Genomic DNA, 22,616 nt, shown 5'->3' with positions numbered 1-22,616 from the left:
CCTATCCTGTGCCAGTCACTACACTATTGTCCCCATCCTGTGCCAGTCACTATACCGATACCCTAACCTGTGCCTATCACTACAACAATGCACCTACCTATCCTGTGCCAGTCACTGCACTGTTGTCCCCATCCTGTGCTAGTCACTACACCGATGGTCTAACCTGTGCCAATCACTACAACGATGCCCCTACCTATCCTGTGCCAGTCACTACATTGATGCCCCGTCCACTATACAATACACTCAAACTCCTGACTCTCATTCATAAAGCTCTCCATCGTCCATCATGCCTCTGGGGTTCCCCTGGTCTCCTGCTGTCCTGCAGTCTGCACCGCCGCTGCGGATGAGCCGGGGCAGAAAGAAACATTAGTATCATCTGTGGAGGAACAGTGTATACGTCATAATTATTATTTCCGCCCCTCTAACACTGAGGTCATTATCCCGGCACCTCCAGCCCCCCCCCCCCCCCCCAGTCACCCTGCCGGCACCTCCAGCCCCCCCGGTCACCCTGCCGGCACCTCCAGCCCCCCCGGTCGCCCTGGCGGCACCTCCAGCCCCCCGGCCCCAGGTCAGTTGGACGGGAACAGGACGTCTGATTGGTACAGCTCAGCTTCTTGTCCTTACATGGGCGATCAAGTGAGGGGCGGTGCTTGTTCATCCCATCCAATCACAGAGCGGAGTTACTGAAGCGATCGCTGTACGGACCAATGAGAAGTGACTATGACGTTAGTGACGGATATGGGAACCAATGAGAGGTGGCGCTGTGTGTGCGGAAGCCACCTCCGTGCTAGGTCCGAGGATCAGCCGCTGTGATGGCTCCGCTGCGCGGCCTGTTGCTCTTGCTGCTGCCCCTCATAACGGCCGGGCTGAGCCAGCCGCAGGACTCGGAGCTCACCTTCCTGCTGCCGGCCGGGAGACAAGAGTGTTTCTTCCAGACGGCGCTGCACAACGGCAGCATGGAGGTGGAGTATCAGGTGAGCCGGGCTGTGCCTGCATGCTGGGCTTAGTAGTCCTGTGTGGGGTGTACCTACCGGTGTCAGCAGGTACAGGAGCCTCCCGACAGGGGAATGGGCACTGACTGGTGGGTATATGGGCACTGCCCTGCTAATACATCATGGCATCACTGACCCCTGTACTCCAGAGCTGCACTCACTATTCTGCTGGTGGAGTCACTGTGTACATACATTACCTATCCTGTACTGATCCTGATTTACATCCTGTATTATACTCCAGAGCTGCACTCACTATTCTGCTGGTGGAGTCACTGTGTACATACATTACTTATCCTGTACTGATCCTGAGTTACATCCTGTATTATACTCCAGAGCTGCACTCACTATTCTGCTGGTGGAGTCACTGTGTACATACATTACTTATCCTGTACTGATCCTGAGTTACATCCTGTATTATACTCCAGAGCTGTCCTCACTATTCTGCTGGTGGAGTCACTGTGTACATACATTACCTATCCTGTACTGATCCTGATTTACATCCTGTATTATACTCCAGAGCTGCACTCACTATTCCGCTGGGGGAGTCACTGTGTACATACATTACTTATCCTGTACTGATCCTGAGTTACATCCTGTATTCTACCCCAGAGCTGCACTCACTATTCTGCTGCTGGTAGTCACTGTGTACATACATTACTTCTCCTGTATTATACTCCAGAGCTGCACTCACTATTCTGCTGGTGGAGTCACTGTGTACATACATTACTTATCCTGTACTGATCCCGAGTTACATCGAGTATTACACTCCAGAGCTGCACTCACTATTCTGCTTATGGAGTCACAGTGTACATACATTAATTATCCTACACTGATCCTGAGTTACATCCTGTATTATACTCCAGAGCTGCACTCACTATTCTGCTGATGGAGTCACAGTGTACATACATTACTTATCCTGTACTGATCCTGAGTTACATCCTGTATTCTACCCCAGAGCTGCACTCACTATTCTGCTGCTGGTAGTCACTGTGTACATACATTACTTCTCCTGTATTATACTCCAGAGCTGCACTCACTATTCTGCTGGTGGAGTCACTGTGTACATACATTACTTATCCTGTACTGATCCCGAGTTACATCGAGTATTACACTCCAGAGCTGCACTCACTATTCTGCTTATGGAGTCACAGTGTACATACATTAATTATCCTACACTGATCCTGAGTTACATCCTGTATTATACTCCAGAGCTGCACTCACTATTCTGCTGATGGAGTCACAGTGTACATACATTACTTATCCTGTACTGATCCTGAGTTACATCCTGTATTATACTCCAGAGCTGCACTCACTATTCTACTGGTGGAGTCACTGTGTACATACATTACTTATCCTGTACTGATCCTGAGTTACATCCTGTATTATACTCCAGAGCTGCACTCACTATTCTACTGGTGGAGTCACTGTGTACATACATTACTTATCCTGCACTGATCCTGAGTTACATCATGTATTATACTTCAGAGCTGCACTCAGTATTCGGCTGGTGGAGTCACTGTGTACATAAATTACTTATCCTGTACGGATCCTGAGTTACATCCTGTATTATACCCCAGAGCTGCACTCACTATTCTGCTGGTGGAGTCACTGTGTACATACATTACTTATCCTGTACTCATCCTGGGTTACATCTTGTATTATACCCCAGAGCTGCACTCACTATTCTGCTGGTGGAGTCACTGTGTACACACATTACTTATCCTGTACTGATCCTGAGTTACATCCTGTATTATACTGCAGAGCTGCACTCACTATTCTGCTGGTGGTGGAGTCACTGTATACATACATTACTTATCGTGTACTGCTCCTGAGTTACATCCTGTATTATACTCCAGAGCTGCACTCACAATTTGTCTTGCTTCAGAGCTGAAATCTCACATTGTTCCCTACTTGTGTAGTGTCCTCTGTACTGTAATCTAATATAGGTAAAATAGATTGTAGCAGCTCAGTTATGCAGCGCCACACACTGTTACAGGCTTTATGTTCTCCATAAGACCATTCACAATGACCTCCCACTCCTACCAGGTGATCGGTGGCGCTGGGCTGGATGTGGATTTCTCAGTCACTACTCCATCCGGGATCCTTCTGATTATGGAGAGGAGGCGATCTGACGGCGTCCACACGTAAGTGATCCGCAACCCCCGCTCTCCAGCTACACGCGTGATCTGGGACGCCACTCTTGGCGCTCCTTCACACGGACGTATTTGAACACATTGATTTCCGTGGGTTTGTATACATTTCCGTAGTCTGTGTGCGCGGTTCAGTTGTAGCTCCTTCCTCTTGGATGGTGCGGTCCCTGCAGTTTGGGGCATCTAAGGTGTTGCACTGCAGGGATCAAAGTTTGCCTGGCTGTAAATGATTGTCGGCCTGCGGGGCTGATCATGTGATCGCAGCGTCCGCACAACCTGCGAGAATATCACACTGCAGACAGTACACAATGCTCACGTGACCCTCTATACAGCTAGCACTAGCAGGTCGGTGGGCTCTGCCGCCCGGGACCCCCGGTGATCAGCTGTTCACTTGAGCCGGCGTACGGGGGCAGTGTACTACATGCACAATACTCAATCCTAAAACGCCATTGCTTTACATTGGGCCGTTCAGACCTGTTATAGACCCTGGGGGCTTATAATCCACAGTAAGTACATGATACATGCCTAGTTAACTGCGTAGTGTGTAATCGCACACGTAATACACAGCCCCCGTACACCGGTGTGAGTGAGCCCTGATGGAAGCAGACACCTCCATACACTGCACAGTGGCCACGACTGGTATTGCAGGCTATGTACAGAACTGCTCCAAACAGTTGAAGGGAATGTGAAACCAGAAAATAACCTATTTCAGAAATCACATTTTTGTGTTGAACATACTTTTTTGAATTTTTGGTGACTTTTTTTTTTTCTTTTTGCTTTAGTTACCACAGCAGATATGAACTTGCGATTGTCTGACTGCTTGTACAATATATTGCAATCCTTAGGCATTGCAATATATTGTAAGTTTAACATTAACCTATTAAGCCCTACCACAGGCAGGGCTTAATAGGAAGCAATCCATGACAAGCCTAGGCACCTTCACTAGACCCTAGGGTGCCATGGTGACCTAAAAGCACTCTGCAATCTCATTGTGGAGGGGCTGTTTGGGAGACAGAGGGAACCCCCCCCCCCCTATGTTAGGCTATTTATTTGCCACTTTCAGTATTGACAGCAGCATCAAAATGGTTAAATGGTCCGTGTCAGAGCTAACTCTGAACTCGCCGTCGGAAATGGGTTACATGAGACGATGTCAGCAATAAAAGGGAATGGTATTTTCAATTTGATTATGACTAAGGAATTAAAGGGGTGTCTCAGGTCATCCAAGTACTAGAAAATCCCTTTAAATTATTATATGGATCATATTTTTTTACTATAGCTATATAATATTATTTTTTTATTTTTTTTTAAACAGGGTGGAGCCCACGGAGGCCGGAGATTACATGATCTGCTTTGATAACTCCTTCAGCACGATCTCGGAGAAGCTGGTGTTCTTTGAGCTGATCTTTGACAGTCAGCAGGGGGACGAGGAGCCGGACAGCTGGGCGGATATTGTGGAGCCGGATGAGCTTTTGGATATAAAGATAGACGACATTAAGGTAGAGTGCCGTACTGACCACGGGAGACTCTGAGCCCTCCCCAATCCTCATAGACCTCATTATGTCTTCTTCTCTTGATAGGACTCCATAGAGGGTATGAAGGCCAGACTGGAGCGAAGCATGCAGATGCAGAATGTCCTCCGAGCCTTCGAAGCAAGAGACCGCAACCTACAAGAGAGCAACCTGGATCGGGTGACCTTCTGGTCAGCTGTGAACCTTGGTGTGCTGGTCGTCGTGGCCTTCCTTCAAGTCTACACCTTAAAGAGCCTCTTTGATGATAAACGCAAGATTCGGACGTAGTAGAAGGACGTTGTCCGCCTTCAGTCCAGTCATTTCTGATCTATACAGTCTTCCACCCGAGCCACGGACAATGAACCAGCAAATATTCAGACCATCGTGGCTGATGTCACATCGAGATTGGTGTCCAACTTGCAAAGAAAAAAAATCAAAGAAGCACAAAGACATCCTGAACGGCAGTAATGACATTGAGTAGGTGCAGTCAAGTCTTAGTATGGATGCCCTCCCTTGTTATGGACTTCACATGGTCTTCTCCTTTCATCACTGTGATAAATCAAGGATTCATCAAATGGACCTCCTTAGACGAGCTGCACAACCAAATAGTAGTGCCAGGGCGGCCAACGACTTGAAGACAACTTCTCAATCTTGGAGCCCAAGCATTATGAACCCCATCCTTATGTCTTTTGCAATATTAAGGTCTTCCATTTCCAGTCAGCTCATGTAGTTGGTGCTACCTTAATTCATAACCATCTGATTTCTGGTTTGGTTCCAGATTTAGACCTTCTTAAGTAGTCATCCTCTGATATTTAATGCATACGGGTACCACTCTAAGACCCCTACGAGCTTGTCAGGATTGTGTTTCTATTCACAGTGGTCTCTCTAGCAGTTCCGTGTCCAGGCTGTGAGTGATGTAGCTCTTTCTTCCCCTCTCCCAGCAGGAAGCCTCAGCACCATCCGAAACGCCAATGGCTGTATCTGCCCAAACACTTGTCCTTTGCCTGTAACTTTCCCAATGTTGGTCATTACAACTGTGAAAAGTCACCTGCTTTGGTTTTTATAAATGATTCTTTTACAGAGTATTTCAGCAGCGACCTATCCATTTATGGGAGTTGGTTAAGGACAGAGCTGCGTCTAGTAAATGCAGTGCAATGATGTGAGGATGGTATAACGGGAGAGTTACAGACCCAAAACAGCACAGAGTGTTTCAGAAGAGCCCATAGTGCTATAATAGGTGTATAATATGTAAGCAGTAGCAATAAGAAAACCCCAGCCGCCTGCTGGACGTAGCCACCTTCAGTCCTCAGGATATGAGTTTATGCCCCCGTGGGGATCCCAGCAGTACTGCAGCTAAATCTCTCCACCTGCACTAGCCTTGGACATCACCCTGACTGTAAGGACTCTTGAGATGCTGGAGTTACAAGCTTATTCTTTTTACAAACTCTCGACTTATTACTTTTTGTCTTATGCAACCTTTAATTTAATGGTCATGTTGTCACAGTTTGTCAATGATGGCCTCTGTGTTGGGGACGGCGACTTTTTGCTTGGTGGGAATCCCCCTTTTTATATTGCCGTGAACCACATTGCTGCTACGAAGAAATTTTGTATTTTTATAGCTGTTCCTCAGTGCCTGATCGACCCGTTTTTGAACGTGGGTTTTAAAAAGCAATAGACCTCTTTTGTGACGTTTTTACTGTTTTCATTGTTTTATGTGATGTGTTATATGGTGAGAAGACACGAGTCGCTGGAAATGGTACGAAATAAGTATTTGGTGTATTTGTTGTACATCTGGCCAGAGTAATGGGAAATAAAAAAAATATATATCAACTTTCTGGGAGAATTGTGTTCTTGAGATTTATGGAAAACTCTTAAGTTGTGTGACATCACCAGATCTCTGAAAATTAAGCCGACCCCCTCAGTGTGATGCCATGAGTGCTCCCCTCGTAGTCCTGCCTCCTCATTGTGTGACATCATAAGTCCTTCCCAGATAACCCTGCCTCGTCATTGTGTGACCTCACCGAGCCCTTAGAGTTCTCGATTGTATGACATCACCGGCCCTCCCCAGATCATCCTGCCTCCTCATTGTAATTGGGTTCTCCTTAGATAACCCTGCTTCCTCATTGGGTGACATCAGAAATCCTTCCAAGATAACCCAGCCTCCTTGTGCTCCCTCACCAATCATTATGTGACATCACCAGTCCTCCCCAGATAATTCTCATTATGGGACCTTATTAGGCCTTCCTAGATAACCTTGTTTCCAGATTGTGACATCACCAGTCCTCCAAAGATCAGCAATCCTCCTCCTTATTGTGTAACTATCACCAGGCCTTCTAGGTTAACCCTACCTTCTGATTTTGTGACATCAGCCCCTCAGCTGTCTCCTCATTGTTGTCCCCTGATCTTGCTGCCTTAGTTTGTCATCACTGATCCTCATTGTGTGTCATAAATGGTCTTCCCCAGATCAGTAATCCTCTTAGTTGTGAATTAAATGCTCCTCCTCTGCTGTGTCATTGTATGACCTCACCAGTCCTCCCCAGATGGCTCTGCCACCTCATTGTATGACATCACTAGTCCTCCCCAGATAGCCTTGCCTCCTTACTGTGTGACATGAAAGATCTCTCCGAGATAGCTCCACACAATCACTGGTAGGTAAGCTGTGCACAGTATTTTCTTTGAACTTGCCCATGTGAAAGCTGTATATCTTGGCTCATGCAGCACAGTAGAAAATAAGTAGTTGAACGTTGCTATCTTTGGATTGAAATGAATGGAGTAATTGTACATATCTGCGACTATTGCTGCATTCTTTTGTGGAAGCTCCTGCCCCTTCCCCCATTCTCTCAATTTGGCAGAGGTCAGACCTCCACCGATCAGCTATGACCAGGAGATAATTTAGTAGGATAGTGACATTTAACTGTACACCTATTTGTTTCTCATCATGAGGGTTTTCCAGTAGTGGGGCATATATGGCATCCTTAACCCCTTGAGTGGCACGCCCGGAAAAGTTCCGTGACGAGCTCCACTGCTCATAGCAACATAGCCCGGAAGATTTCCGGGCTATGTATCACTATGGGAGCTGCAGAGCACAATGCCACAAGCTGTGACAATGTGCTCTGCCTGCACAGTCCCACAGAGAACAAAGCAAGGGCTTTGAAAAACCAGCAGAAGATATTGCCGACATGTCGGCAATGTCCTGCTTTGTTTACAGGTTGCCATAGAGACCATCGGCTTGTCAGAAGCAAGCCGATGGTCTCTGTGGCAGGGAGAGCTGGTTGTTAGCTGTCAGAGGACAGCTAGGTACCAGCTCTTACAGCAGAGATCAGAGAAAACCTCCGATCTCTGCTGTGTTAACCCTTTACATGCTGCAGTCTATGTGACTACAGCATGTAAAGGGCTGTCACTGCAGCATGTAAAGGGCTGTCACCATCGGACCCCTGGAATGTGATCAGGGGTCCTGATGGGTCCCTGTGGAAGTCCCCTAAAGGGACAAAAAAAAATAAAAAATTTTTAAAAAATTAAAAAAAAAGTAAAAAAATAAAAAAAATTAAAAAAACACTTGTCTCCCTTTACTTTGTAAAAAATCAAAAATACAATCACACATGTGGTATCCATGTGCGTCGTAATGACCCAGAGAAGGAAGTTAATACATTATTTAACCCCTTAATGACATGGCCCCTTTTTTCTTTTTTCCCCATTTCTTTTTTTCCTCCCCCCTGTTTAAAAAATCACAACTTGTCCCGCAAAAAACAAGCCCTCATATGGCCATGTCAATGGAAAAATAAAAAAGTTATGGCTCTTGAGACGCAACTGCAAAACTAGTTGAAATTCAATGAATAGACCATTTAAAAAAACCTGCCCTGGTGGGCACGACAGGGTGGTAGGAAACCTGCCACTCAAGGGGTTAAAGGAATACCTCTGGCAAAACAGACACTGTCACATGCCTGGTGCGGAACCTGAGGGGGTTGAGCATAACATTTTATAGAGCGCCAAGAAGAGAATGTTATGTCCCATCTCTTAAAGAGCCTGGGGCGCTACTTTAAGGAATACTTCCTTAAATAATTCCCAATAAATATATGCTCTTGATTAGTATAAAGGTAGGCACTCTGTTTGACTGGAAGCAAGTAGCCAACCCATGCCTATCTGCTGAGATTTTGTGTGTGTTAGTGTGTTATGTCTTCACCCCAACGTCCTCGGTGGTGGCTATACTGGTTGTTCCTCGGCTTCCTAAGAACAGATTTAATAAAAGTGAGATTCCTGTTTCTACAGTCTCTGGCGTCTTCATCAGATGCTGTAAATGCCTGACGTGAGAGTCCAAGAGGTGGAACATGCACGTATAAGGGTCTCATGACATCTCATTCTCTAATTCTTGTAGTCGTAGTAGTCAATGGGTGGGTTGGCTTCTATGGGAGTTACCGGATTAACTCTTTCCACAACTCATAGCATTCGATGGAGTGAGCCATCCATAGTGTGGTCATGGCACCATCAACTCCGATAGGGTTCACAGGAGCCTCGTTCTCTCAATAGATGAAGATCCCAGAGATGGAACCTCAGTTTTCAAGCATTTATAGCATATCCTGAGCATATACCATTTGTAAAAACTTGGTAGAAGACAAAGACTTCTATTTAGGAACAGAGACTGACCGTTTCGAGATCCCTATGAGACATTATAGCGATAGACCATGGTTGAAAGATTTTATTAAGAAGAAATCTCTAGTTTAACCATCTTATACATCATACATAATTTCAGTTAGTTTGTACAAGTATCTTCTCCCCATGATTCTTATAATATAATCATATCAACTAGAACGTAGATCAGTGGTTTCTAACCTGTGGATCTCCAGCATGGGAGTTGTAGTTTTGCAACAGCTGGACACTCACAGGTTGGAGACCACCAATATAGATATTGGGTCTTGGTTGTCTTTCCAGGTTGAACTTTTGGCTATTCTTTACGTCCATTGTTCGAAAGTTAGGATAACAACCAATCTTCGGTATTCTGAGCCAATATAATCTCTAATGCCAACTACAGCATTATAAAAAAACAAAAACAAAATGCCCTTCTATTATATACGATATACGCCAAATGCATTTTACAAATCCCACCCCAATGTAGACTGCACCACAAAGGCAGCCTTGGGTAATGTCTCCCCAAATATACAGTGTACAGTAGAAAACCTCAAGCCTACAGTCCAGAATTAGACAACACCAAGTCTCCTTACCCAGTGAGCTTCTGGAAATGTTGGTTCACTTGTAGCCTTTACCACAGCTTCTTATAGACCGGAGTGTCTACAGTACCAATAGGCTGTATAGGCAAAAGTGGGGGGGAAAAAATGGACAGAGTGGTGGGTCACATGCAATGGGCATTTTGGTCTAACCCTTTGTCTTGGGCAATTTTGACTCCTCTTACAACCTCAAGATTTGGCCAAAATAGTTGATCAATCTTTGGACTGCGATGATCTGTAAATCCATTTGTGTTCAGTAGAAGGCTAATAAAGTAGATAAGGCAAGTCCATGGAGGAACCCAAGTCTAAAGACCAATGTATCCCATACAGGAGGTCATCACCAGAACTGAGGCTTGGCTGGGGTTGTTGGAGGTGGTCTTCTGCATGAAAACAAACATGGAGACTCAATTTCATCAACCAGTAAACCATGAGGTGTCTCTAACCAGCACAAATTTCTTTCTTGCATGAAACATGTGAATACTAGACCCACCCCCGAGGAGCGAGATTGGTAAAAACATTAAGACAGATTTATGAGGGTTAAAAGGAAAATCGACTGTTGCCCATTACAACCAATCACAGCTCTGCTTTTATTGTACCGCAGCAGTTTAAGAAATGAAAGCTACGATTGGTTGCTATGGGCATCAATAACCGTTTTCCTTTCAGACTGCCACATAAATGTGTGCCATAGTTTTGTATCTTTGTATTGGAATTTTACAAGTCTATGAAAATATATGTAAACGTTTCAGAGTCTGGAAAGCCAGATGGCTGGCGCGACAAAAGAGCTGGACGAAGTGGAATGGACAAGTGGAATCGTGCCTTATCCAATGGTAGTCCTTAATTTTCAGGACTGCATGTTCTGGGTTGTTTGTAGAGTTCAGTATCATGGGGGGGGCGGGCGGGGGGGGGGGGGGGGCGATGTGAAATGTTGCACATTTGGTCAAGAGTAGTATTTCACTAGTGTATTTTTTTCAATTAAAGGAATTGTCCAGAAAGGAGATACTCACCCGATCCAGCAGTGTCAGAACCTCAACTTCCAAGACCAGGTCACATGATTTGGCCCTTCTGTTGCACGTGACATCATAGGGGATTGGCTGTCCCGTTCATTTTAATAACCAAGCCAATCCCCTTTCTCTGTCTCGGCAAAGTTGGGGCTGCTTAGTTACTGAAATGAGCTGAAAAGCCTCAACCCTGTGATGTCACATGCAACGGAAAAGCCATTCCACATGACTTGTCAGAACCGGGCCACAAGTGGCGGTTCAGACACTGCTGAACAAACTCTTTAAAGGGGTTGTCTGGGAGTAGCATAAAGTGGCTCTTGTCTCCTATGGCAGCAGAATTCCTGTGGAAGGGGGTGGGATAATGCCACAGTGTTGTGCTCTTTCCTATCTCCTTGGGAATTCTTCTTTCCTTGTACCATTAGACTCCACCCTCTACCTGTAATCCCTCCCCTTTTCCTCCCCAAGTCTACACCCAAATTCTCTCATCCTTATACGGGCACCGACAGCAGCAATTTTATTACCATTCCCAGACAGCCCCTTTAAGACCTCATTCTTAGGCTTTATTCACACGAGTGTTTTCACGCCGGCCGAAAACGGCAACCATGTGAGGCATTGGACTCCAATGTATTCGTACACATGGGCGATTTTGAGCAGCAAACAATTGCCGGTGGGAAAAAATGGCACATACGCTGCTGATTCTGGCTGGCGCTTTTTCGTGCGGCCTGAAAAGATACTTCTGGTTCTATCTTGCGGCCAGAAGACTTCTATGGGAGTTGGAAAAAAAATAGGGAGGGGGAGGGAGATTAGCAGCGACCAACGAAGGGAAAAGCTTACAGGTGCCTCTATTTAGGCATTTGAAGTCATTCCGAGGTTTTTTGCCGAGCAAGGGCTTTCTGGGTTGCGGCATATTTTTTCGTTAATACATCGCACCCGGCCGTGTGAATGGACGAAATAACGCTAATTAAGCTCGGGAAGTCATTTTTTCATTCACATGATTTAACGGCGCGTGCGGGAAACTGCAAAAATGCATACACTTGTGCGAAGGAGCCCTTCAAGCTATAGTCTCAGTTGGATCAACCATCTGTGGGCTGAAAAACAAGTCTCATTCGTGGAAGCCGCACCTCACATCTTAACAGATACCACAGGACACCTTCAGAGGCTTGTGGAGTCCATTTCAAAGGGTCAGAACACAAAATTAAAGTTTCGGCTGATGGGATATCAATAGTTAAGAGGTGGACAACTGCTTCAATTTCATAATTTAACTTTATAGGGTTAGAGCTCCAAAGCCTTTGCACAGAGGTAAATAATAAAATTCTTCCTACCTACAAGCACCACTAGAGGGAGCTCACTGAACACAAAGATATACAGCTCACATAGAAGTACCTACTAAACTCATCTGCCTGCAAAAGGCTGCAAGAGGCTACTTGTGAGTTGTGACCTCTTTATCCACTTGTGTAGAGCTTGTACTTCGCTCAGTTAACAGAGTTTGAGAGGGAACGCATTATGGGGAAGCTGGATGGTCGTATCGATGAATTGTCCCCACCAGCCGTTCTGACTAGACTGTCAGGAGGTGTTGGGAGCAATGGATGCGTGAGGGCATCCAGGTTTAGTTTGGGCGCTGACGATGGGCATGTTCGTGTCTGGAGCCCTTGGGGTGAGCACCTTAATCCTGCCTTTGCTGTGAAGTAGCACACTGCCCCCTGCTGGTGTGATGGTCTGGGGTGGTGGTGGACAACATTGCATACGACAGTCGGTCCCCTTAGTCGTGATACAAATGTAATTGCGTATAGTGGCAGCATGATCAGAAAATCGATTTCTTGATTAAAAAAAAAGATGCAAAAAGCTTTATTAATCCATGGTCAGAATAAAAAGTAAGCAAGCTTGAAAAAGGCCTAATATGGCTGAAACGTAGCTTGCTTACTTTTTATTCTGACCATGGATTAATAAAGCTTTTAGCAACTTTTTTTTAATCAAGAAATTGATATTTTGCTCATGCTGCCACTAAACTCAATTACATTCAAATAGCTATTGGAGTCTTGTGGTTCGGACTCTCACTGTGGCTGGCAGTCTATCCACCTCACCCTTTTGGGTGTTTCTTCTGTGTGCTGCTGTACCCGCTTATTGTATGTTAGTTGTGGTACAAGGGACAATGACAGCTCAGCGATATGTTCAGGACATCCTGCAGCCACGTGTTCCTCTCATGGCGGCTTCCAGCAGGATAATGCTCGGCCGCACACACAAGGGGGTCACAGGAGCCCCCACAACATTGTCACACTTCCGTGGCTGCCCAGTCACCGGATTTATTGGCAATAGAAAATGTATGGGATCATCTGAGATGCCAATTTCGACAACAGAGCTTAGAGACTCAGTTACAGCAAATGTGGAGCGATATGCCGCAGGATACCATACAGAACCTGTATGACTCCATGCCTGCCTGTATCACACCTTGTATCCAAGCTAGAGGTGTTACAACAGGGTACTAGAGCCTCCATGCCCACCTGTATCACATCTTGTATCCAAGCTAGAGGCGGTACAACAGGGTACTAGAGCCTCCATGCCCACCTGTATCACACCTTGTATCCAAGCTAGAGGCGGTACAACAGGGTACTAGAGCCTCCATGCCCACCTGTATCACACCTTGTATCCAAGCTAGAGGTGTTACAACAGGGTACTAGAGCCTCCATTCCCACCTGTATCACACCTTGTATCCAAGCTAGAGGTGTTACAACAGGGTACTAGAGCCTCCATGCCCACCTGTATCACATCTTGTATCGAAGCTAGAGGAAGTACAACAGGGTACTAGAGCCTCCATGCCTGCCTGTATCACATCTTGTATCCGAGCTAGAGGCGGTACAACAGGGTACTAGAGCCTCCATGCCACCCTGTATCACGTCTTGTATCCAAGCTAGAGGCGGCACAACAGGGTACTAGAGCCTCCATGCCCCCCTGTATCACATCTTGTATCCAAGCTAGAGGCGGCACAACAGGGTACTAGAGCCTCCATGCTGCCTGTATCACATCTTGTATCCAAGCTAGAGGCGGTACAACAGGGTACTAGAGCCTCCATGCCCCCCTGTATCACATCTTGTATCCAAGCTAGAGGCGGCACAACAGGGTACTAGAGCCTCCATGCTGCCTGTATCACATCTTGTATCCGAGCTAGAGGCGGTACAACAGGGTACTAGAGCCTCCATGCCCGCCTGTATCACATATTGTATCCAAGCTAGAGGCGGTACAACAGGATACTAGAGCCTCCATGCCCACCCATATCACATCCTGTATACTAGCTAGAGGTGGTACAACAGGGTACTAGAGCCTCCATGCCTGCCCGTATCACATCTTTTATCCAAGCTAGAGGCGGCACAACAGGGTACTAGAGCCTCCATGCCCGCCTGTATCACATCTTGTACCCAAGCTAGAGGCGGCACAACAGGGGTACTAGAGTAAATGATCCTTTGTCTCTGATATTGTAATCACTTTCTTATAACAACGTTACAATCACAGAGAAAGTTTAATTCCTACAGCTTCTATGGGGGGCATTGGTTTTTCACACTGTGTATACTATGGGGGTCTCCAAGCAGCACCTACATTTCTGTCCTATTCTGTATAACGCGACCTTCCACTCCTAGAACAAAATGCTGTGCAGGAACCAGAGGGGCGTGTTATATTAGCTGCTGCTGGTCTTCTGCGCCAATGAGCCGTAGCTCCGCTGCTTCCGGGCCCCATGTTCATTCATCTAATAATGGTCTGACTACGTCATTTACACTGTGCATTGGTAGGATGTTCGCTGGTTGGACTGAGCTGCCTTATCACAGAGCGGCACAAACTACCTCAGACTGTTGCTGCATCAGGTAGTCAGAACACTGCAGTGACCATCTTGGACAAGCAAACCGTCAGATATGCAGGACAGAAAACTAATGCCAGATAATTTAACCCCCCTGCCCCTCCCCCTCCGTTCCCAGGACAAGAGTCACTATAATAAATAACAACTCTTTCCTGGGACGGATATTCAGAAGCTTGAAAGAAGAAAAAATACTTTTCTTGTGTCCATCTTGACTGGTAGTTTTCTAGAACTTTACTTCCAAGTTGTGACAGAAGATCCCACAACTGATAAGTTAAATGGTCACCATACTTCGAGACAACTTGTGTTAGTAAGCTAGCCCATGTGATAATCGCCAACAGTGCAAATCACTATTTGCTCAAAATGATGTTGCTGTGCTGAACAATCCATCTAACTTGCTGCCCACTAAGGGTCTCCCTTCCTTCTAACTTGCTGCCCACTATCTGTTGGCAAGGAAGGTGGCAGTCACAGCGGACATCAAAAGGGACAATGGGAAGAATGTGTGATCTCATGCTGCTGCAGCTCATAGTTTACTGTGTCACAGCTCCTGTAATCACAGCAACACTGCTCAGTACTGCTGTACACTAACCTCCATGCTGATGTGGGTGTGCTACACTGCAAAGGAGAAGAATCTGCTGTCCTCTTGTGAAGTGTATAGAAGACATCATTGTAGCTGGTCTACATTCACCACTAAGCAGAGCCTGCATTCACACCTGGGTTATTGTATTCCGTCACAATGTCATCTTTCGGTTCTATTATATTTCCCCCTTGCTTTCAGTTGGGTTTCACACAAAGATTGCCGTCACTTTCCTTCCTTTCTGTTCGTTACAGTAACAAACCGAAAACTGAAATTGAAAGCAATTGGGAAAAAGTGAAACTTTTAGTGGAATTGTGATGGAATGCCCCAACATAGGTGTGAATAGGCCTTAGAGGGACAGCCTGCAGATTGGCACACTGGTGAGAAGTCATACGGTGGCCACATCTAGTGTTCTTCTAAAAAGTCACCTGAAGGTGCCGAGATACTTCAAAGGGGGCTTCCAACTTTAAATTAGTGATGGCCCATCCTAAGGACAGGCAGAGCTTGGCCACCAAGGACCCCCATTGAGCAGTTGTTTCTCAGGTCTGTGTGCTTGTGTAGGAAGCAGACAGCTCTGTCCCCACTGCAAGTGGTTAAAGTTGGTCTTAAAGGCAAAGTTCCCATTCAGTGTAATTGAAACTCTGCCTGTAATACTAAGCTCGGTCATTGCAGTGGAAACAGCGCTGTCTGCTTCCTCCAAAAAAAGGAGCTCTGTTCACGAGCACATGGGACCAGCAAACATCCAATCAGGGACAGTCGCAGGACGGAGCTCTGCCTAGCCCGAGCATAGGCCACCAAAAGTTGAACCCGATAATGACGCCGACGCAGCCCCCCCCCCCTCCCCATTTAACGAAGAGTTCTGATTTTTTTTTAATCTATTGGCGCTGCTGTCTGAAGTCTTGCTGTTTTTTGAGGGCCCAGTTGTATTTTTCAATGGTACTATGTAATATACTGCAAAACGTGGAAAAGTGGCGTGAAATGGAAAAAAGAAACCTGATTCCGCCATCTTTGGAAGGGGGTCTTGTTTCTATGGTGTACCCACTGCAGCACTATACAACTTTAGAAAAAAAAAATTCCTGCTGCCATAATTTTCCCATGGACCTAGTTGTGTGAGGGCTCATTTTTGCGGGATGTCTTGTAGTTTCTTTTTGTCCCATTTGCAGTACATACCACTTTGTGTTCACGTTTTATAACAAATTCTTTGTTTTTGCGCAATTCTGATGTGTATTTTTTTTTTTTCGGACGATGCTCACCACGCAGGATAAATAATGCGTTACTGTAATAGCTCACACTTTTACAGATGTAGCGATGCCAAATATATGTGTTGCTTTTTTTTTTAACGATTAATTTGGGGAAGGAGTTTTTTTCTTTTGCTCCTGCAGTACAATATATTACAATAGTGTTGCACTATACCGTGATCTGACAGGCAGCCTCTCAAGCCATGGATTGACGGCAGCATTTAAAGGGTTAACAGACGTGATCAGCGTGAGCACCGATTGCGGGCAGGTGTCAGCCGTCAAAGACATGTGGATTGACCCTCCCGATCCCATTCCATGAAAATCCCACACTTCCATGACGCAACTCTGTATCCTGGAGCGTTAAGGGGTTCAAGCGTATAGAAATTAAAAAAAAATTATAATTCAAAAACAGCCAGGTCTTCATTGGCTGCTGATTTGTGGCCATTTGCACCCAATTTGAGCTCTATCACTTCAGCTTCCCATGTAAGTTTTCCTTCTGCCCTGCTGTTTGCAATGTGATGGGATGTCTTCTAAGCAGCCCTTCTACCTGTACTGTACTGGCCGTGACTTCCTCACACTTCCCATGCAGCCTTGCATAGCCCTACTCCAGTCATCTGCAAGGCAACATTTGAATGTTCATCCCTGTGTTGCATGTAGTAGCTAGCAGTGTTCCCATGTCCGTTACTACAGAAGCCAAATGCCTAATGACAGGCAGTGGTAGGGGGTAGTACAAGTACATGTGGACCTGTACTAGAAAATGCTCAAATGCACAAAAGCTGATTGATCTGTTTGAGGAGCTAAGGGGCTTCTGCTGTGATGACTGAGGCGTGTCATTGGGAATAGTTTTGGTGCCATTACAGAAGAGCCACTAATCTTGGCTAATTGCCGGGCTGCAACTGCACTTGCAAGTTCAGCCCTGCAATTATCAACGTAAATCAAGAGTAGCTGTGACAAACCCCGACACTTGTGTAAGAGCACCCTTGTGTACTCATCTAGTACATGCTTACAAACTATACACCCACTTTATAAAGTTTTTCTCGTTCATCCAGAAGAGCGCAACCTGTGTAATACTTCATGTCTACGGCGGTGGCGCTGCAGGAAAAGTGAACACTTGCTGCCAGGATCCCTCATGGGTTACAGCTGATCACTTGGGATTTAACACAACCCTCCAGTTTTGTGAAAAACAAAAAAATTCTATCCTGGCCCCAAGGCGGTTGTTGTGTAGAGTAGCTGCTGCTGTTCTTTGTCGGTGTCCCTCTACTCCGCTGGTTTGGGATCCAGTTTTAGGTCCTCCAAGATGGCGGCTGACATTTTCTAGCGTTTTAATTTGCAGTTCTCTGACTGGCAAGCACAGAATACATGAATAACATTAGCCAATCAGAGAGGAGCTACAGTGCATTGGTAGTCTAACCCTACTAATGCACTATGGGGGTTAGGCAGTCTGAAGATTTCAGCTATAGACCATGACTGATGCAACCAGGACACAGAACCAGGGGATCGACCAAGGATCAGCACAGAAGAGCAACAGTCGGTAATATGACTACCTTCTGGGGTCCCGGGGTAAAATTCTGTCCAAAAACTGGAGTGTCACTTTAACCAGCAGTGGAAACCCTGTGAGCACCCAGTGCTGCTGCACATGGCTAGATAATGACTGGTCCTAGGACTGGCAAGGACCCATTTTTTGGGGAGGAGTTATGGTGTAAAGGGTGATCAGAGCATTGAACCAAGGTTAAAATAGAAAACCTTTCAAATGGCGCTTTACACGGGGCAATTATCGCCTGAAACCTCATTGGAAACAGCGAATTCAGGCAATAATCGTCCTATGGCCGCCAACAGGGCACCGAGTGAGAAATCGCCCACTTGTTGGAGTCACTTATTTTTTCACCAAAACTAAAAACCAAGTGACTACCAGCTCATGTAAGTAGTGGTCACTCGATGTTCAACCAGCTCATGTAAGTAGTGGTCAGTCGATGTTTGAGCAACTCTGGTTTATTGTGAATGGAGGTGGGTGGGCGGAACAGTCGGAGCCGGCTCCGCCTCCATTCAACTTGAATGGCTACTGCTCCTGTGTAAGCATAGAAGTGATCGTTGGGCGGCAGGCCCTGGGACGGCTCAGTGTAGAGGGACCTGTAGGCATCACTCCGTGGAAACCAAGGTCATGGTAGCACGACTGTACAGGAGTAAAGGTACAGATACACAGGGCAATTATCGATGAACCCGGCAAATTCATGAGATAGCGGTCCCGTACACAAGCAGCCGTGGACAATCGTGCACTTGTCCGGGTCGCTGGGTTTTTAACAGAACTGACTTTTGGCCCGTGTAAACAGGAGACGCTCCCTGTTGGAACGAATGCCTGGTGAAAGTGAAAGCAGGCGGGTGGACAAGAACAATCTCCAGCTGCTCTGCCTCCATTCACAGAATAGCTATTGCTCTTGTGGAAAGCGCAGGAGTAATCGGTGTCTCGTGTCAGAGGTACCTTAAGCATGGAGAAGGACTACAGGAACAGAGAATACTCCTCCCAACCCCAGTCCAAGCCTAAGGGCTCTTTCCCACGAGCAGATATGCGCTGTGATCTGATGCATTGGATTCCAATGCATCAGATCACATAGGCGTTTTTGTGAGAAGTAAAAACGCCCAGCCTCCCTCTGTTCTTCTCTCCCCCACTGCAGGCTCACCTCTCTTTCCTCCCTGCTCGTTCTCTGCAAAGGGAGGAGGCGGAGCTAAGCACTGGTCTGCTCCGCCTCCTCCCATTGCTGGCTATGTACAAGGGACGGGATGTAGGCAGAGCTAAGCGCCCACCCTCTTTCCACCCCTTATCCATAGCCATCAAATGGAGGAGGCGGGGTGGACCAGTGCTTAGCCCCACCCCCATCTCCTCCCATTGCACAGAGCGAGCAGGAAGGGACGAGAGGTAAGCCTGCGATGGGGAGGGAGGCGAAATCGGCGATGGCCTGGTGAGCTCGGCGCATTTGCGCTGGGCTCACCAGGCCATCTGAACGGGCGCACAAACGTTTGATTTGTGCGCCTGTTCACCAGATTTTCCTCTTCCAACGTAGCATATAGCGGCCGGATGTAAAAACGGCGGCCGATATGCGCTCGTGGGAATAAAGCCTAAGACAAAAGTCATGGGAAAGGTCAAGTTTCTCCTCGGGGAGAATTCCTAGTAGGTGTGATGAGAATTATAAGGCCAGGCATGCTCCTCCAGGAAATATGGAAATGGGAAGATGGTACAATAGGTCTAGGGCACCACCTACTGGAAGGCAGTATTCTTGCAAGACAATGTAAGATCTTTTAACAGTCCTTTTAACAATGACTGGGAAAAGTTAACCATGTAAAGAGAACCGTTTTCGGGGTTTTGCCCCCTCAACAATGGGTAGTAGTCTTCTGACTGTCTGAGGGTGGATTCACAGCTGCACTGCACAGGCCACTCCGCTGCCCACGCTTTGGACAGAAGAAAAAGCGTCGCATGCGGCGCTTTTTTTCCTGGTATTTTGAGAATGCTCTGCGATGGAACTTCCCAGCACAGATGTGAAACCACCCGGAGAGGCTGATGAAGTGCGGCGGGAGGGGGCAAGTAGGTGTGAGGATAGGGAATAACTTTATGATCAGGGGATTCTGATCGCTGGGACCTCTACCACCTCCTAGGGGTCTGCTCGGGCCCCGAGTTAATAGGGCAGAGATCCTGCAGGAGCGCCGCTGCTCCATTCACTTTAATGACAGCACCAGAGGTTGTTGAAGGGCTTACACTAGGAAAGCTCTGGCATTGAAGTGAATGGAATGGCTGCACACTTCATAGCCAATCTCTGTTTTTCCCACCTTTACAAGAGCCTGTAGATTAAGTGGTGTCAGTGCGGCCCCAAATCATCTACTTCATCACTGCTGTTGCCCGTTCTTATGTGAATACTGATTTAGATACCGACAATCTCACTCAGCAATATCACCACTGAACACAAATTTTAAAATTCAGCACCCTTATGGCGCAGGGAGAATTGGCAACTTCGTCTTAACTACAAGTTATATTGGCAGTCTGAAATCTGCCTTCCCATACTTTACACTGCAGCTCTGCTTGTTCACACTGGCTGCTGCATATATAGTTATACAGAGCAACAAGAGAGACGACTTTGTATAACCCCTCTCTACATCTCTTATTACTCCATATAGCCACCTCTGATGGTAACCGCTATACGGAGTAATATGAGGATATATAGGGTGAGGTTATATGGAGTAATAGGAGATATAAGGGGAGGTTATATAGAGTAATAAAAGGAAATATAGGCAGAGGTTATATGGAATAAGAGGAGGAGATATAGAGTAATAGAGGAAATATGAGCTTTTATATGGTGTAATGAATAGGAGGAGATGTGGGAGGGAGATGTGGGGGGGAAGACATGGACTAATAGGAGGGATATGTGGGGGGGGGGGGGGAAGACATATGGACTAATAGGAGGGATATGTGGGGGGGAGGACATATGGACTAATAGGAGGGAGATGTGGGAGGGAGGACATATGGACTAATAGGAGGGAGATGTGGGGGGAGGACATATGGACTAATAGGAGGGATATGTGGGGGGGGGGAAGACATATGGACTAATAGGAGGGATATGTGGGGGGGGAAGACATATGGACTAATAGGAGGGAGATGTGGGGGGTGGGGAAGACATATGGACTAATAGGAGGGAGATGTGGGGGGGGGGAGGACATATGGACTAATAGGAGGGAGATGTGGGGGGGGGGGAGGACATATGGACTAATAGGAGGGAGATGTGGGGGGGGGGACATATGGACTAATATGAGGGAGATGTGGGGGGGGGACATATGGACTAATATGAGGGAGATGTGGGGGGGGGACATATGGACTAATATGAGGGAGATGTGGGGGGGGGGGGACATATGGACTAATATGAGGGAGATGTGGGGGGGGGACATATGGACTAATAGGAGGGAGATGTGGGGGGGGGACATATGGATTAATAGGAGGGAGATGTGGGGGGAGGACATATGGACTAATAGGAGGGATATGTGGGGGGGGGGGGAAGGACATATGGACTAATAGGAGGGATATGTGGGGGGGGGGAAGGACATATGGACTAATAGGAGGGATATGTGGGGGGGGGGAGGACATATGGACTAATAGGAGGGAGATGTGGGGGGGGGAAAGGACATATGGACTAATAGGAGGGAGATGTGGGGGGGGGGGGGAGGACATATGGACTAATAGGAGGGAGATGTGGGGGGAGGAGGACTTATGGACTAATAGGAGGGAGATGTGGGGGGAGGAGGACATATGGACTAATAGGAGGGAGATGTGGGGGGGGGGGAAGGACATATGGACTAATAGGAGGGAGATGTGGGGGGGGGAGGACATATGGACTAATAGGAGGGAGATGTGGGGGGGGGGAGGACATATGGACTAATAGGAAGGAGATGTGGGGGGGGGGAAGGACATATGGACTAATAGGAGGGAGATGTGGGGGGGAGGACATATGGACTAATAGGAGGGAGATGTGGGGGGGGGAAGGACATATGGACTAATAGGAGGGAGATGTGTGGGGGGAGGACATATGGACTAATAGGAGGGAGATGTGGGGGGGGGGAAGGACATATGGACTAATAGGAGGGAGATGTGGGGGGGGGGGAGGACATATGGACTAATAGGAGGGAGATGTGGGGGGGGGGAAGGACATATGGACTAATAGGAGGGAGATGTGGGGGGGGGGGAGGACATATGGACTAATAGGAGGGAGATGTGGGGGGGGAAGGACATATGGACTAATAGGAGGGAGATGTGGGGGGGAGGACATATGGACTAATAGGAGGGAGATGTGGGGGGGAGGACATATGGACTAATAGGAGGGAGATGTGGGGGGGGGAGGACATATGGACTAATAGGAGGGAGATGTGGGGGGGAGGACATATGGACTAATAGGAGGGAGATGTGGGGGGGGGAAGGACATATGGACTAATAGGAGGGAGATGTGGGGGGGGAAGACATATGGACTAATAGGAGGGATATGTGGGGGGGAGGACATATGGACTAATAGGAGGGAGATGTGGGGGGAGGACATATGGACTAATAGGAGGGAGATGTGGGGG

The 22,616-nt window shown here is 47.0% G+C and overlaps 2 protein-coding genes across 3 annotated transcripts in view; one reads left to right on the top strand and one right to left on the bottom strand.

Moving 5' to 3' along the window:
- The first annotated feature begins 778 nt into the window (after positions 1-778).
- Positions 779-6,480, top strand: TMED1 (transmembrane p24 trafficking protein 1). The gene is made up of 4 exons (XM_066593602.1): positions 779-974; positions 3,039-3,136; positions 4,455-4,638; positions 4,720-6,480. Exons 1-4 carry the CDS (start codon positions 813-815, stop codon positions 4,936-4,938), a joined length of 663 nt encoding a protein of 220 aa, XP_066449699.1. The 5' UTR covers positions 779-812; the 3' UTR covers positions 4,939-6,480.
- A 2,848-nt stretch (positions 6,481-9,328) lies between these two features.
- Positions 9,329-22,616, bottom strand: part of DNM2 (dynamin 2) — an 80,487-nt gene continuing 67,199 nt past the window's right edge. For both annotated transcript variants that reach the window (XM_066593601.1, XM_066593598.1), the window contains one exon: positions 9,329-10,249. In XM_066593601.1, coding sequence (XP_066449698.1) covers positions 10,207-10,249 — 43 coding nt within the window. In that variant the 3' untranslated portion in view covers positions 9,329-10,206. The remainder of the gene's footprint in view (positions 10,250-22,616) is intronic.

Source organism: Eleutherodactylus coqui, chromosome 2 (genome assembly GCF_035609145.1).
Source record: "Eleutherodactylus coqui strain aEleCoq1 chromosome 2, aEleCoq1.hap1, whole genome shotgun sequence".
Lineage (NCBI taxonomy): Eukaryota > Metazoa > Chordata > Amphibia > Anura > Eleutherodactylidae > Eleutherodactylus > Eleutherodactylus coqui.
Note: the sequence above shows the minus strand (reverse complement) of the source record. Positions and strands in the feature narration are given on the sequence as shown.

Bases quoted from the DNA above. Each gene is read 5' to 3' on its own strand.
- TMED1 (XM_066593602.1), top strand. From the start codon at position 813: ATGGCTCCGCTGCGCGGCCTGTTGCTCTTGCTGCTGCCCCTCATAACG. The intron at 3,137-4,454 runs GTAAGTGATCCG...TTTTTTAAACAG, and splicing joins CGATCTGACGGCGTCCACAC to GGTGGAGCCCACGGAGGCCG. The intron at 4,639-4,719 runs GTAGAGTGCCGT...TTCTCTTGATAG, and splicing joins TAAAGATAGACGACATTAAG to GACTCCATAGAGGGTATGAA.